The sequence below is a fragment of the Triplophysa rosa genome, linkage group LG4 (assembly GCF_024868665.1).
Source record: "Triplophysa rosa linkage group LG4, Trosa_1v2, whole genome shotgun sequence".
NCBI lineage: Eukaryota > Metazoa > Chordata > Actinopteri > Cypriniformes > Nemacheilidae > Triplophysa > Triplophysa rosa.
The window spans coordinates 15,208,918-15,222,252 of record NC_079893.1 but is presented as its reverse complement, the minus strand read 5'-3'; the positions used below and the strand labels follow the sequence as shown (position 1 = coordinate 15,222,252).

General features: G+C 41.0%; 1 protein-coding gene across 1 annotated transcript in view; it reads left to right on the top strand.

Moving 5' to 3' along the window:
- The window catches only part of pcca (propionyl-CoA carboxylase subunit alpha), a 244,348-nt gene that overhangs the window by 182,113 nt on the left and 48,900 nt on the right, over nucleotides 1-13,335 (top strand). The window contains exons 18-19 of the mRNA XM_057330928.1: nucleotides 6,831-6,884; nucleotides 7,331-7,471. Coding sequence (XP_057186911.1) covers nucleotides 6,831-6,884; nucleotides 7,331-7,471 — 195 coding nt within the window. The remainder of the gene's footprint in view (nucleotides 1-6,830; nucleotides 6,885-7,330; nucleotides 7,472-13,335) is intronic.

The window sequence follows — 13,335 nt, the reverse complement described above, 5'->3', positions numbered from 1 at the left end:
AACTGCATGTGGTCATTTCCACCTGCAGTTTATAGGAATGGGCCTCGCGTATGAAGTTGGTGGACAAACACCTCATAAGAAAAGCTAAGGCCTTATAATGATTTATATGCATAAACAACAACATGATTCACTTAGTACGCTTTATTAGACACACATATGTTAGCAGCAACTCACAGAATGCTCAATTATGCCCTAAAAGTGGTTGACCACCAACTTACTACATTTTTCCCATTCCTATAAACTGCATGTGGTCACTTCCACCTGCAGTTTATAGGAATGGGCCACACGTATGTAGTTGGTGGACACACTTTAAAATCGTTTATATGCATTAACGACCCTGTTAGTCAATTAGTAGACCTTATTAGACATACATGTGTTAGCAGCAACTCACAGAATGCTAAATTATGCCCTAAAAGTGGATGTCCTCCAACTTAATACACGTGTCCGATTGCTATAAACTACATGTGTGCCATGTTTGTAGTCCTTTGTAGTTTTTCTTGTTCATTGTTTTCCCCAAGCGTTTCTTTTTTCCTTCGTCAGCCCAGATTATTCATGTATCCGATTCAACAACAACCTTATTCAATTAGTAAAGTTTATTCCACCTACATATGTTACCAACAACTCACAGAAGGCTGAATTATGCCTTAAAAGTGTTGTCCATCAACTTAATACACGTGGCCCATTCCTATAAACCTCAGGTGGACGGGCAATGCAAACAGACTAGAAAATGGATTGGTTCTTATTAACAAAAGAATATTGATTTGTATGTTTCAAAAAGCACATTATTCAATGAGTACACTTTATTGTACGCACATATGTTGTTATTGACTCATTCGATGCTCATTTTGACTATTAAGATAGCATTTTATATGGTCAAGGCCTCATTTTCAATCGTCATCCATTGAAATGAATGGGTTGCAAAGTGATACATAAAAATGATATAAAATACTTTTTGGGCACCCACGTGTTTGCCCTTTCACTATGGCGCTTGTAGGATTGTGGCGCAAGTGCCTGTGAGGTTTGGGGTCTCTCGGACCCCCGGCGGCCTTTGCGGAAAAGGTCTTTGTGTGCCATACATTTTCATGGAACATCTTCCCATATTGAACCTTTTGACCCCTAAACAAAGCCGTAAAGTCACCCGATGTTTCCGCGCGACTGGTGGGCAATAGACGATCGCGTGCGTCCCGGTTTCGGGGCGGTCGGCCCAGCGGGGGTCTTGTCCACGACACCCATATGGAAGAACCAGTCACATAAACTGCATGAGGAATTTTTTAGAAAGGTCCGAGGGGCCCCATATTCTAGGTTCTAGCCCGTCGGGTGGCTCCCGACGACATACCGAGAGCACTTCATTCTAGAGGAACAGGGAATGTTTTTTTGCACCCAATCACAAGATTAATCAAACAGCCTTCTCTCTCGTATACTCCTCAACAGCATCGTGAAGGTTTAGTGTTGGGGGAGAAAGATTTTTCAGGAAAGGTCTAAGAACTTTGGACATTTGGGGGATAAATCGGGGGCTTCTAGACAAAAATAATCTAGAATATCGAGACCCTTCGGCCTATCGTTTCCCTACGGAAGGGCTTCTACCTACCATCTAAGACAATGCGTTTTCATTAACCGCTTCGTGAACGGCCCCCCCTAATTTGACCTTTTGACCCCAAAACAAAGCCGTAAAGTCACCCGACTTTTCCGCTCGACTGGTGGGCAATAGACGATCGCGTGCGTCCCGGTTTCGGGGCGGTCGGCCCAGCGGGGGTCTTGTCCACGACACCCATATGGAAGAACCATTCACATAAACTGCACGAGGAATTTTCCAGAAAGGTCCGAGGGGCCCCATATTCTAGATTCTGGCCCGTTGGGTGACTCCCGAAGACATACCGAGAGCACATCGCTCTAGAGGAAAAGGGAATGTATTTTGCACCCAATCACAAGATTAATCACACAGCCTTCTCTGTTCAACAGCCTTGTGAAGCTTTCAGGGGTGGGGGATGGGGATTATTCAGGAAAGGTCTAAGAACTTTGGACATTTGGGGGATAAATCGGGGGCTTCTAGACAAAAATAATCTAAAATGTCCAGACCCCTCGGCCTATCATTTCCCTACGGAAGGGCTTCCACCTACCATCTAAGCCCATGCGTTTTTGATAGGGGGTTTGTGAACAGGCCACCCTAATTTGACTTTCGAGGACAAACTGAGCATTCTACCAGTTGTTGCTAACATTTGTGTGTCTAATGAAGTGCACTCGCTGACTAATGTGGTCGTTGATGCATTTAAATGAATATAAAGGCACAGTTTTGCTAATAAGTGGGTTGTCCACCAACTTAATACACGTGGCCCATACGTATAAATTGGTCGAGGAACTTTCCCACAAGGCCGCCGGAGGGTCCGACGGTCCCGAAACCTCACGGGCACTTGCGTCGCGGTCCCCCGAGCGACATACCGAAAGGGCAAAATCCTGGGTCCTCCACAAGTATTTTATATCCTTTTTAATGTATCGCTTTCCCAGCCCATTCATTTCGATGGAAGACGCTTAGAAACAAGGCCTGATTTTAGCTGTGTAGTCATCCACTTTTAAACCCTTCAGGAAGGAGCCACGGACCCCAAACTGCAGGGCCTGATTCGGGGGTCCGTGACGGTGGTCACTGCAAAGGCTCGATGCCCTCTGACCTTAGGAACCTTGTTTTCTGGGCCTTTGTTTACACCCTGACCTTCGACAAATAAGATGTCAGATTTTAGGCCAAAATGAACATGTAACGAGCTGTCGGCGACGTACGTGTTTCTAAAAGAGTGTTTTGACTTAATTGTGTTGTTTTTGACACATATAGATGATCATATGTTATAAAAAACAATTATTTCCACCAATATGATACACGTGGACCATACATATAAACCGCAAGTGGACAGGCAATGCAAACTTACTAGAAAATGGATCGGACCATTTTCCAGTAAGAAGATACTAGAAAATGGATCGAGCCATGCCTTTTCACGTGCAGCCTAAGGTAAGGGCCAGGCGTATTCGCCTCGTGGACGTGGCAAGGATCGACCATTTAAAATGCGTAAATATTATTTTTTTGTTTCGAAAACCACACGGATCTACTGGCACGCGCCCTCAGACAAACATACGTCGTGCCCGAGTGACAAAACGCAGTTTCCGGTACACGTAGTAGGGAAGCGGACAAAACATGGTTTGGTGGTAAGGGGGCGTGGCCACCAAAGGCCCTGCGGGGTCGAAGGTCAAATTGCCACCCATAATGGATCAGTGGACAAATAGTGGGTTGGTGGACCCTGGCACCCGTGGGTAGTACCCTGGTAGTCATCCCCATAAAAATAAATGAATCAAGGATCCGTAGGGGGATAGAGGACAAGTGGGTAAGCCGATCGACATAGGATAAACCTTAGGTGTACACATATGATGTTCATGGAAAGGGGGCTAGGGGGGATTCGAGGGGTGCCATGGCACGAGGGCACCCCCAGTGGCATCCTCACACCCCCTATCCGGGGGCAGCATTCGAGGAAAGTGTCTAACCTCAGGGTTAGCTGAAATCACCCACTTCCCCTTTAGATATGCACTCCAGGGCCGGCTTTTTCACAATACGATCCGTCGCAACACTATTCGTCAAATGGCAGTTTATTTGAATGGGCTTTTTTCCACGAACCCACTATTTGTGCTTCCTCACCGTTCTTCTCCCGCCTCTCCCTCTCGGTGCAGACCATGCTGAACCACGCCCCCCTTGCCACATTTACAATAGCAAGTTGACAAAGCAATTTAATTTATGTTACGCGCGTTTCGAGAACCCTTGCGTCCCGCGCTGTAATTTACTCTGTTTCATAAGTCCGACTTAACTTTGATGCAAAGTAATACAAACGGTGAAGGTGTTCCCATGGTGATACTGGTGAAATTTTGCATGGCTCTCAGCCAATCAGATTCGAGAACCAGAAAGAACTGCACAATATAATAAAGTAATACTATATTTAGGTATATTTGAAGCACTTATCCTGCCTGAAATGTCATAGAGTTTGGCACATGATGCAGGTGGTGTACAGTAGACATGCAAAAGCTTGGTAAGAAATGGGCATGGTGGGGGGCTCTGTAGCGCCACCTTTAGACTAAAGTGATGGGGTTAGTATTCCTTACAGTCACCAAACTTGGTATGTGTGTGTGTGTATAATATTGTTCTACACAAACCGAATAACTAACTAGCTCTACCCAACAGAAAGTCAGTCCATTTTTTTAAAGATTGTTTTTTTCACAATTGCATGTAGTGAACTTTTAAATACACAACCTATTCGATTCACGAGACTGTCACCAAATTATTATTTGATATCTTGAACGATGTTGCCATGGCGAGGCACAAAATTTTTGGTGAAATTAGGAAGTGTTCATAAGTACTGCTTACAACTTGAGTCGTTTGTTTATTACTGAGGTCTGATGACATTGATGTGGATATAGTGAGCCACGGGCATATCAACAGCATACAGTGAGTGATTTGGATTGGACTTGAGCATTTAAATACACGTGCCCACTGTGAATTGTTTTCTGAGAGCCACCATGTACAAGTTGCACAGTCCAGTCATAGATGCTTGCAGCTATATTTGATAATTCACCAGTAAATACATAATATGGGAGAAAAGAGCTAATAATATAAAATGTTCTATGGTGTGTGTTTATCTGCATTTTAAAATGGTTAACCGTACGCTATTCTTTACCACAATTACCACGTACTAACATTTATGAATGCCTATGACTACTCTTACCAAACCCATATATACAGTATCTCACAGAAGTGAGTACACCCCTCACATTTTAGTAAATATTTTATTTTATCTTTTCATGTGACAACACTGAAGAAATGACACTTTGCTATAATGTAAAGTAGTGAGTGTACAGCTTCTATAACAGTGTAAATTTGCTGTCCCCTCAAAATAACTCAACACACAGTCATTAATTTCTGTACCGCTGGCAACACAAGTGAGTCCACCCCTAAGTGAAAATGTCCAAATTGGGCCCAAAGTGTGGCCAAAGGCCCATTTTGTGTGGCCACCATTATTTTCCAGCACTGCCTTAACCCTCTTGGGCATGGAGTTCACCAGAGCTTCACAGGTTGCCACTGGAGTCCTCTTCCACTCCTCCATGATGACATCACGGAGCTGGTGGATGTTAGAGACCTTGCACTCCTCCACCTTCTGTTTAAGGATGCCCCACAGATGCTCAATAGGGTTTAGGTCTTCACCTTTACCCTCAGCTTCTTTAGATTAGATTAGATTAGATTAGATTAGATTTATTGTCATTGCACATGTACAAGGCAACGAAATGTGACCTCTGCATTTAACCCATCCAGAGAGTAGTGAACACACGTACCCCCGGAGCAGTGGGCAGCTATCACTACAGCGCCCGGGGAGCAAGTAGGGGTAAGGTGCCTTGCTCAAGGGCACCTCAGTTGTTACCCGCCGGCCCTGGGAATCGAACCGGCAACCTTCTGGTCATGAGTCCGACTCTCTAACCATTAGGCCATTAGCTAGGCAGTGGTCATCTTGGAATTGTGTTTAGGGTCGTTATCGTGTTGGAATTCTGCCCTGCTGCCCAGTCTCCGAAGGGATGGGATCATGTTCTGCTTCAGTATGTCACAGTACCTGGCATTCATGGTTCCCTCAATGAACTGTAGCTCCCCAGTGCCGGCAGCACTCATGCAGCCCCAGACCATGACACTCCCACCACCATGCTTGACTTTAGGCAAGACACACTTGTCTTTGTACTCCTCGCCTGGTTGCCGCCACACACGCTTGACACCATCTGAACCAAATAAGTTTATCTTGGTCTCATCAGACCACAGGACATGGTTCCAGTAATCCATGTCCTTGGTCTGCTTGTCTTCAGCAAACTGTTTGCGGCCTTTCTTGTGCATCATCTTTAGAAAAGGCTCCTTCTGGGACGATAGCCATGCAGACCAATTTGATGCAGTGTGCGGTGTATGGTCTGAGCACTGACAGGCTGACCCCACACCCCTTCAACCTCTGCAGCAATGCTGGCAGCACTCATACATTTATTTCCCAAAGACAACCTCTGGATATGACGCTAAGCACGTGCACTCAACTTCTTTGGTCAACCATGGCGAGGCTTGTTCTGAGTGGAACCTGTCCTGTTAAACTGCTGTATGGTCTTGGCCACTGTGCAGCAGCTCAGTTTCAGGGTCTTGGCAATCTTCTTATAACCTAGGCCATCTTTATGTAGAGCAACAATTCTTTTTTTTCAGATCCTCACCAGTATGAGAGAGTGAGAGCGATAACACCACCTGCTCCCCATTCACACCCGAGACCTTGTAACATTAACGAATCACATGACACCGGGGAGGGAAAATGGCTAATTGGGGCCAATTTGGACATTTTCACTTAGGGGTGTACTCGCTTTTGTTGCCAGCGGTTTAGACATTAATGGCTGTGTGTTGAGATATTTTGAGGGGACAGCAAATTTACAGTTATTCATGCTGTACACTCACTACTTTACATTGTAGCAAAGTGTCATTTCTTTAGTGTTGTCAAATGAAAAGATATAATAAAATATTTACTAAAATGTGAGGGGTGTACTCACTTCTGTGAGATACTGTAGCTCTAACACTTTGTCTACACCAGACACGACCGGCGCCACGCCACATCAAGTGTGGACAAAATGTAAAATTATAATATGTTCTAATGCGTTCTATTGTCTTTTACGCTGTAATCCAGCCAACAAATCTGGAGCTACCTAACAACTGTAGTTCTAAAAATTGAATCAATACAAGTCAATACATTAATACAAACCTTTGTTGACACAATGATTTATTCTGTGTTTAAATGCAGTGTCTTCAGCGGTCAGCGTCTGGGGAGATTACCCTGCAGTATCTGGGCACTTCAGTAAGTCTTTAAGTACTACAATTATATCTCCATTTTGTTGAGTGTTAATTCCGCACACTCTCAAAAAGGATGTGTTAATTATTAACACATTGTTTGGTGTTATGCTATATTACATACTGTATTATGTGTAATTTGTGCCTCTGTCTTGGTAACAGTGTGCATATTTACAGGCAAACTGTGCTGATGTTTATATATCCAAACAGTCGGTAACAGTGACGGGGTAGGGAATGTAATATTTTGTTTGTACAGTACAAAAATCTTTACATCTATGAAGAGTCCATGTAAACCATGTGTACGTGTGTGGGCTGATGTCAGCCTGTCTTCTGGAGTATCAGTCTTTCCATTTCTTGTTTGTATTGTCCCATACAGATTTTAGTATTTAGTTTGTGGTATCTGTGCACTAATTATGCACTCTTCCTGACTGTATGTTTTTTTTGTTTGTTTAGTTTAAATTGCGTGTGCTGAGTAAACTGGCAGCATCACTCAGTAAGCACATGCCAGAGAAAATTCCAGAAGACACCAGTAGCATCCTTCGCTCTCCCATGCCAGGATCTGTGGTGGCTGTTTCTGTTAAACCAGGGGATTGGGTAAGTAATGAAAATTAACTGCTAATTACAGCAGACATAGTACACGTTGCTCTCTTAAGTGCTTGATGTACATAAGTGTGTAAGGATGTACATAAAATATACATAAAACAATTGCGGAGGTAGAAAAACAAACGCAAATGGGACAAAGTGTGTCTTAAGTTTATAAACATTTAGGCCCGGTTTCACAGACGGGGTTTAGCTTAAATCAGGACTATACTTTAGTGAAAATAGGATGTTTAATTCAATTTTATAAAAATGCCTTAGAAAAAACATAACTATTACAATGTCCTTAAAATGGCATTTCATGCAGTGTGTAATGTTGCTGTGTGTAAGCAGTTTGCCAAGTTGTAAAGCTGAAAGTGAACGAATAACAAAGTTATTCACTTGGGAAAAAAGAATCGACTCTGAATCACGCGAACGAGTCGTCTGTCGTTCTAATTTCAGTTTCGTGTCAGATTTGCGTCACTCCGTGTAATGCCCGCCTAATGCCTGGTGGATAGTAACGAAGTAAATTTACCTGAGTACTGTACTTAAGTACACTTTTTGAGTATCTGTACTTTACTTGAGTATTATTTTGTACGTTTGTACGTTTTTGAAGTTCAGATACATTTAACTTGTACGTTTGTATTATTATGTACTTGTACTTTAACTTCACTGCATTTGAAAGACAAATATCATACTTTTTACTCCACTACATTTATAAAAAGGTCCAAAAGTAGAAAATGGTTTCTATGCAGCGGGTTTTCCTGTGTGCGCAATTTATCTGGCTTGCGATCTGCCAGGACCTTTTACTGTTGCCAAGTATTTCAGTTTTTCTAAACTCGCGGTTTTCCGGCAAGCTTCGAATGGCCATTTGGCAGATTTTTTAATGCAAATCTGGCAACTCTGGGATCTTCCCCGCTAAACAAATGTAAACGTAAGCGCTGCTACACCGTTGATAGCACTTTAAAAAGGCAATAGAACAATAAAAGACGAAAAGGGCATATGTTAAAGTGTGCTGTAATCATCTGTGGGTTACGGTCAGTCAAAGATCGTAGAAACATTGTCATGAAAATGATCGGCATAACGGCTAAACGGTAAATAAGCATCACATACACCTTGAGCTACGCGTGCGTGCTAACTTCTGATCTGCTGCTATATAATTTAAAGCGATTTGGAAAATGAATGATGTTTTTACTGAAGTAACTATAGTTGAGGTATTCCTGTTTAAATAAAAACAATAGAACCCTGCCCAAAATACAACATAAAATGTAATGGATTTAATGGTTATAATGGGAATTGTACTATGGATACTTGTTGTCTACTTGTGTGTGATGGATTCTATTGGTGGGATGGTAAATGCTATTGGAATAAACCCAAAACACACTACAAAGAGGAATTTAATTTAAAAATCTCATTCTAATGAAAAAACTCATTGTTTTTTTCAGCAAGGATGGTATTTGCAGTAAATTGGTATTTGCAGTATCCACATATTCGCCATTTTCTATATATAGGAACCACACTCCAATGAATAATCTTTAGTAAAACCAGAGCAACTAAAAATACTAGCTATAGTTTATGTTTGTAGTTAAATTATGGAAATACAAATGGTAATAAATCCAACAAACACATGGCTTCTAAACTTTACTATTTACAAGAACCTTACTACTTACTGGTAAATTGCTGCTTAAACTGGTAAAGGGAATATACAACATAAAAGAACACTGCTCATAAATACATATAGGCCTAGCGGGCTAATGAGGATAATTAGGCTAAATTATTATATCTAGACTAAACATATATGTGCTAAACATATAAAGCTCTTAAAGGAGTTGCTCACTGCAAAATTTGCCCCCATTGACTTTCCATAGTATGAATAAATATTACTATGGAAAGTCAATGGGGGAAAATTTTGAAGTTAATTACTCCTTTAATACAACTGATACTGTGAGCTACTCAGTGTATTCAGTAGGTTGCTTCAGAGGCATAAGGTATATGACAATAAAACAATGCACAACTGACATAAAGGAATTTTACTTTTAATAATTGAGTACTTTTAAAAGCATGTACTTTTACTTAAGTAAGAATCTGTCTTTACAACTTTTACTTGTAGTGGAGTAATATTTAACCAGTAGTATCTGTACTTTCACTCAAGTAAGGAAGTTGTGTACTTTGTCCACCTCTGGTTCCATTTGCGACACTACATGCGGTAGACCAGTCATAGCACACTAGACCTTTTGACCAATCAGATTAGAGTAGGCTGACAGAAAGGAGGGGATTAGACAGATGAATCACAGATGAAGTGTTTTTAGACCGTGTATGTACATAAATTTGTTGTTGGACACTCCATTAACCAAAGTAGGATATTAAAATCACAAAATATTTACTCTTTAAGATCCCAGATAGCACAGGTACATTTGTAAGATGTCTGCTAAAGATCTGGAGATCTGGAAAACATCTGCTGTGTAAAAACATCTGCCAAACATCTTAAACCCTATTCGCACGGGATTAGTATTATCTGGGGACCTCTTGTGATTTAAGAAATTACCTCCCCTCATCTGTATTATTGTTGTATGTAATGTATAATGATATATGATCACCGAACGCGTTCACGGGTCTCAAATGTTACGAGAGTTCCCATGAGAAATAACAAAACGGGAGACTCCCAGCCAAAACGACAGTGTTGGCAGGTATGGATATGACGCAGCACCCGAAATAATATCAAAACACTTCAACACAGCCTCCATTATTCGCAAACGGTGGATAAAACTTTGAAAAATGATATATGAGTCTGCCAAATCACAGAGATGCCGATTCGCACAGGACTAATATAGACCTTGGTGTTCGTCAAAATATGGTAGGTAATTTGCGGGGGAATTTTTACTTTACAAATTACAGACATGGCCAATTCGCACAAGATTAAGATCGCAGACAACCTCTGCAATTATTACAAATGACTAGAGGTCCCCAGGTAATACTAATCCCATGCGAATAGGGCTTTAGAAAGAGCTGTTTTACATCCATTCTAAATCGTACACATCTTACATACATTTTCTAGAGGTCTATATGACATCTGACAGCAGATGTCTCAGAGATGTAGGGCAGCTGAGCAAACAGCCTCTGCCAGATGTCTTGCAGCTGAAAATGCAGACATCAAATAGATGTCTGCCAGATGCAGGTGTGCTATCAGGGATATGACAGGGCAAATTATTTTTAGAAAAGACAGTTCAAATATTCATTTTAGTCTGGCACTAGCCTTAAGCCTTGTCTGTGAAACAGGACAATAGAGTTCCTCCTCCCCTACCTCACAGCGGTTTGGTCCACTGCTGCTTTCCCTATTTATCTCACCTACACTACACAGATAAGTTTGGTGTTAGGGAACGAAGTACATCAGTAGTTGAAGTTAAGTAGGCTGTCAAGTGTATTTTATTAACTTTAAACATTAGATGAAGTGATTTTCTTTAATATAGTTGATGCTGACTGAGTTATTAATTAATAGCTGTATTAATTACCAATTGATTTTTCTATGGGTCTGCTATTGTAGCGATTATAATGTTACCTGGCCCATTTGTATGGAAGACCGGAAGAGTCATGTGTAAAGTAATAAAGAATTTCATAGTTTAATAAGTAATTCTACAATAAAAATAGGCATTAATACATTTGTTTACAACTTCATTTATTTATCCAAATATAAATAGGCAAATTGATAAAGTCATTCATTATTTAACATTTTAATGGGCAATAAAAAGCGTGATTATAAAAATAATTAATAAATGAAATATTAATCCATCAATAAATACTTCAAATTAAAAAGGGAATAAAAAAACAGCATAAAACACTCAATAAGTACATCGTTTTAAAGTGCATTAATGAATTCCTAAATAAATAGTGGAATTTCAAAATGTATTTGAAAATGCGATTTAAAAAGAGGAATAAATAATTGAATTTACAAATTAAACTACTTTAATCAGTCATTTAAAAGGCAGTTTCTTTTACCATTTGCATTTCCATTTCCACGCTGCCTTTCCTTTTCCGATTTGTTATTCGATTAGCTTAGTCATTTAGCTTTTCCTTTTAGCCTCTCCATTTAGCATTTCCCTGACACGTTGGGTCCTTGCATTGGTAAAATGAGGTTAAAGAATGCAAATTAGCTTTGGCGAGAGAGATGTAACAAGCTCTCTGATTGGCTAGAATTCTAGGTATTCAGCAAACTGAAAGAACGTGCTGCTGTTAAAAGTAGGGCCGTTGATGTTTTTGAGCACGTCATGAATTCCAAACATTGAGAAAACATCATCAATGGCTGGTATCACAGTTGTCGCTGAAGTGGAGTGAAGGATTTTAACAACAGTGTATCATGTGTAGTCATCTACAATGACTAGCAGGTAGTCATTGCTTTGTAATAGCTTTGGTGTCGATTGCAGTGCCATGAAGTTAACATATTCCTCAGCCACTTTAGATGCTCTAGCATTGTGCTCAGTCTCGAGAGGAACAGGGTGTCTGCACATGAAGTCAGATGGATTGTCAGTTCCTTTCCTGTACTGGATTGAGAAGTGGTACGGTTGAAGTCTCAGACCCCATCTTTCGATTCTGGCGGGAGGCTTTGTTCTGGGATTATTCCAAATCAGTTCCAACGGTTTGTGGTCGTTTATTAAAGTGAATGGATTACCATAAAGGTACAGGTGAAAATGCTCACAACCCCACACGATAGCTAGAGCTTCACGTTCAGTCTGTGAATAGCGTTTTTTAACATCACTGATGTGTCTTTGTCCATCCTGCGTTTGCAACAGGATGGCCCCAAAGCCTACTGGACTAGCATCTACCACAAGTTCAGTGTCTTTCGAGGAGTCAAACTACGACATGGTGGCGGCATTGGCCAAAGTAACCCTGGGGTCCTGAAGGGCTTTTTGATGCATTTCAGTTCACTGCCATTGTGTACCTTTTTTTGTCAGGTCATGTAGCGTTGCGGTGATGGTTGAAAAGTATTTTATAAACCGTGAACAATAGTTCAACATTCCGAGTAGGCTGCAAATTTCTGCAGTTTCTCTGGGCTCAACCGCTTGTTGTAGAGCTGTGATATTTTTTAGGATCAGCAGAGATGCCGGCGACAGAAAAGATAAATCCAAAGAACTCAAGTCTGTGCTTATTGAATTCACATTTGTCACGGTTCAGCTCTTAAAGCTGTTTTTCAGAGACTGAAGGACAGATCCTTCAGTCTCTGAAAAACAGCTTTGAGAGCTTCATCTTGAGCTTCGTGTGACACGCCGTACACAATGATGTCATCACTAAGGTTTTTTATGCCTCTGATGCCTTGTAGAGTTTGAGTTATAGTGTTCTGAAAAGCAGAAGATATGCCAAAATTAAAGTGTTTGTATCTCCGTAATCCCAGGTGTGTTGTGAACGTAGTGATGTACCGGCTGTCAGGGTGCAGTTCTAGCTGATGATAACCTGCTCTGAGATCAAGTTTTGAAAAGACATTTGCACCATTCAAATCTTTAATTACATCATCGATAGTGGGAGTTATATGATGCTCACGTTGTATGGCTGTATTAGCCTAACGCATGTCAACACATATGACCTTTTGGGGGTCTTTTGGTTTGGGTGGAGTAACGATTGGAGAAACCCATGGAGTTGGACCTGTTACTGTTTCTATGATGTTATCATCATCTAGATTTTGTAACACTCTCTGTCAAATGTGAAATGGCACTTGTCTATGTGGCTGACATGTGGGCTGGACTTCAGCATCCATGTGAAGCTTTACTTAGAAGTTTTTGAGTTTTACAATTCCCCCGAAAAACTCTGGATTAGCATCGAGAAGTTCATCAGCTACTGTGTGTTTACCTTTTTGCAGAGTAACAGTGCTAATGATGTCAATCAGTCCAAATTCC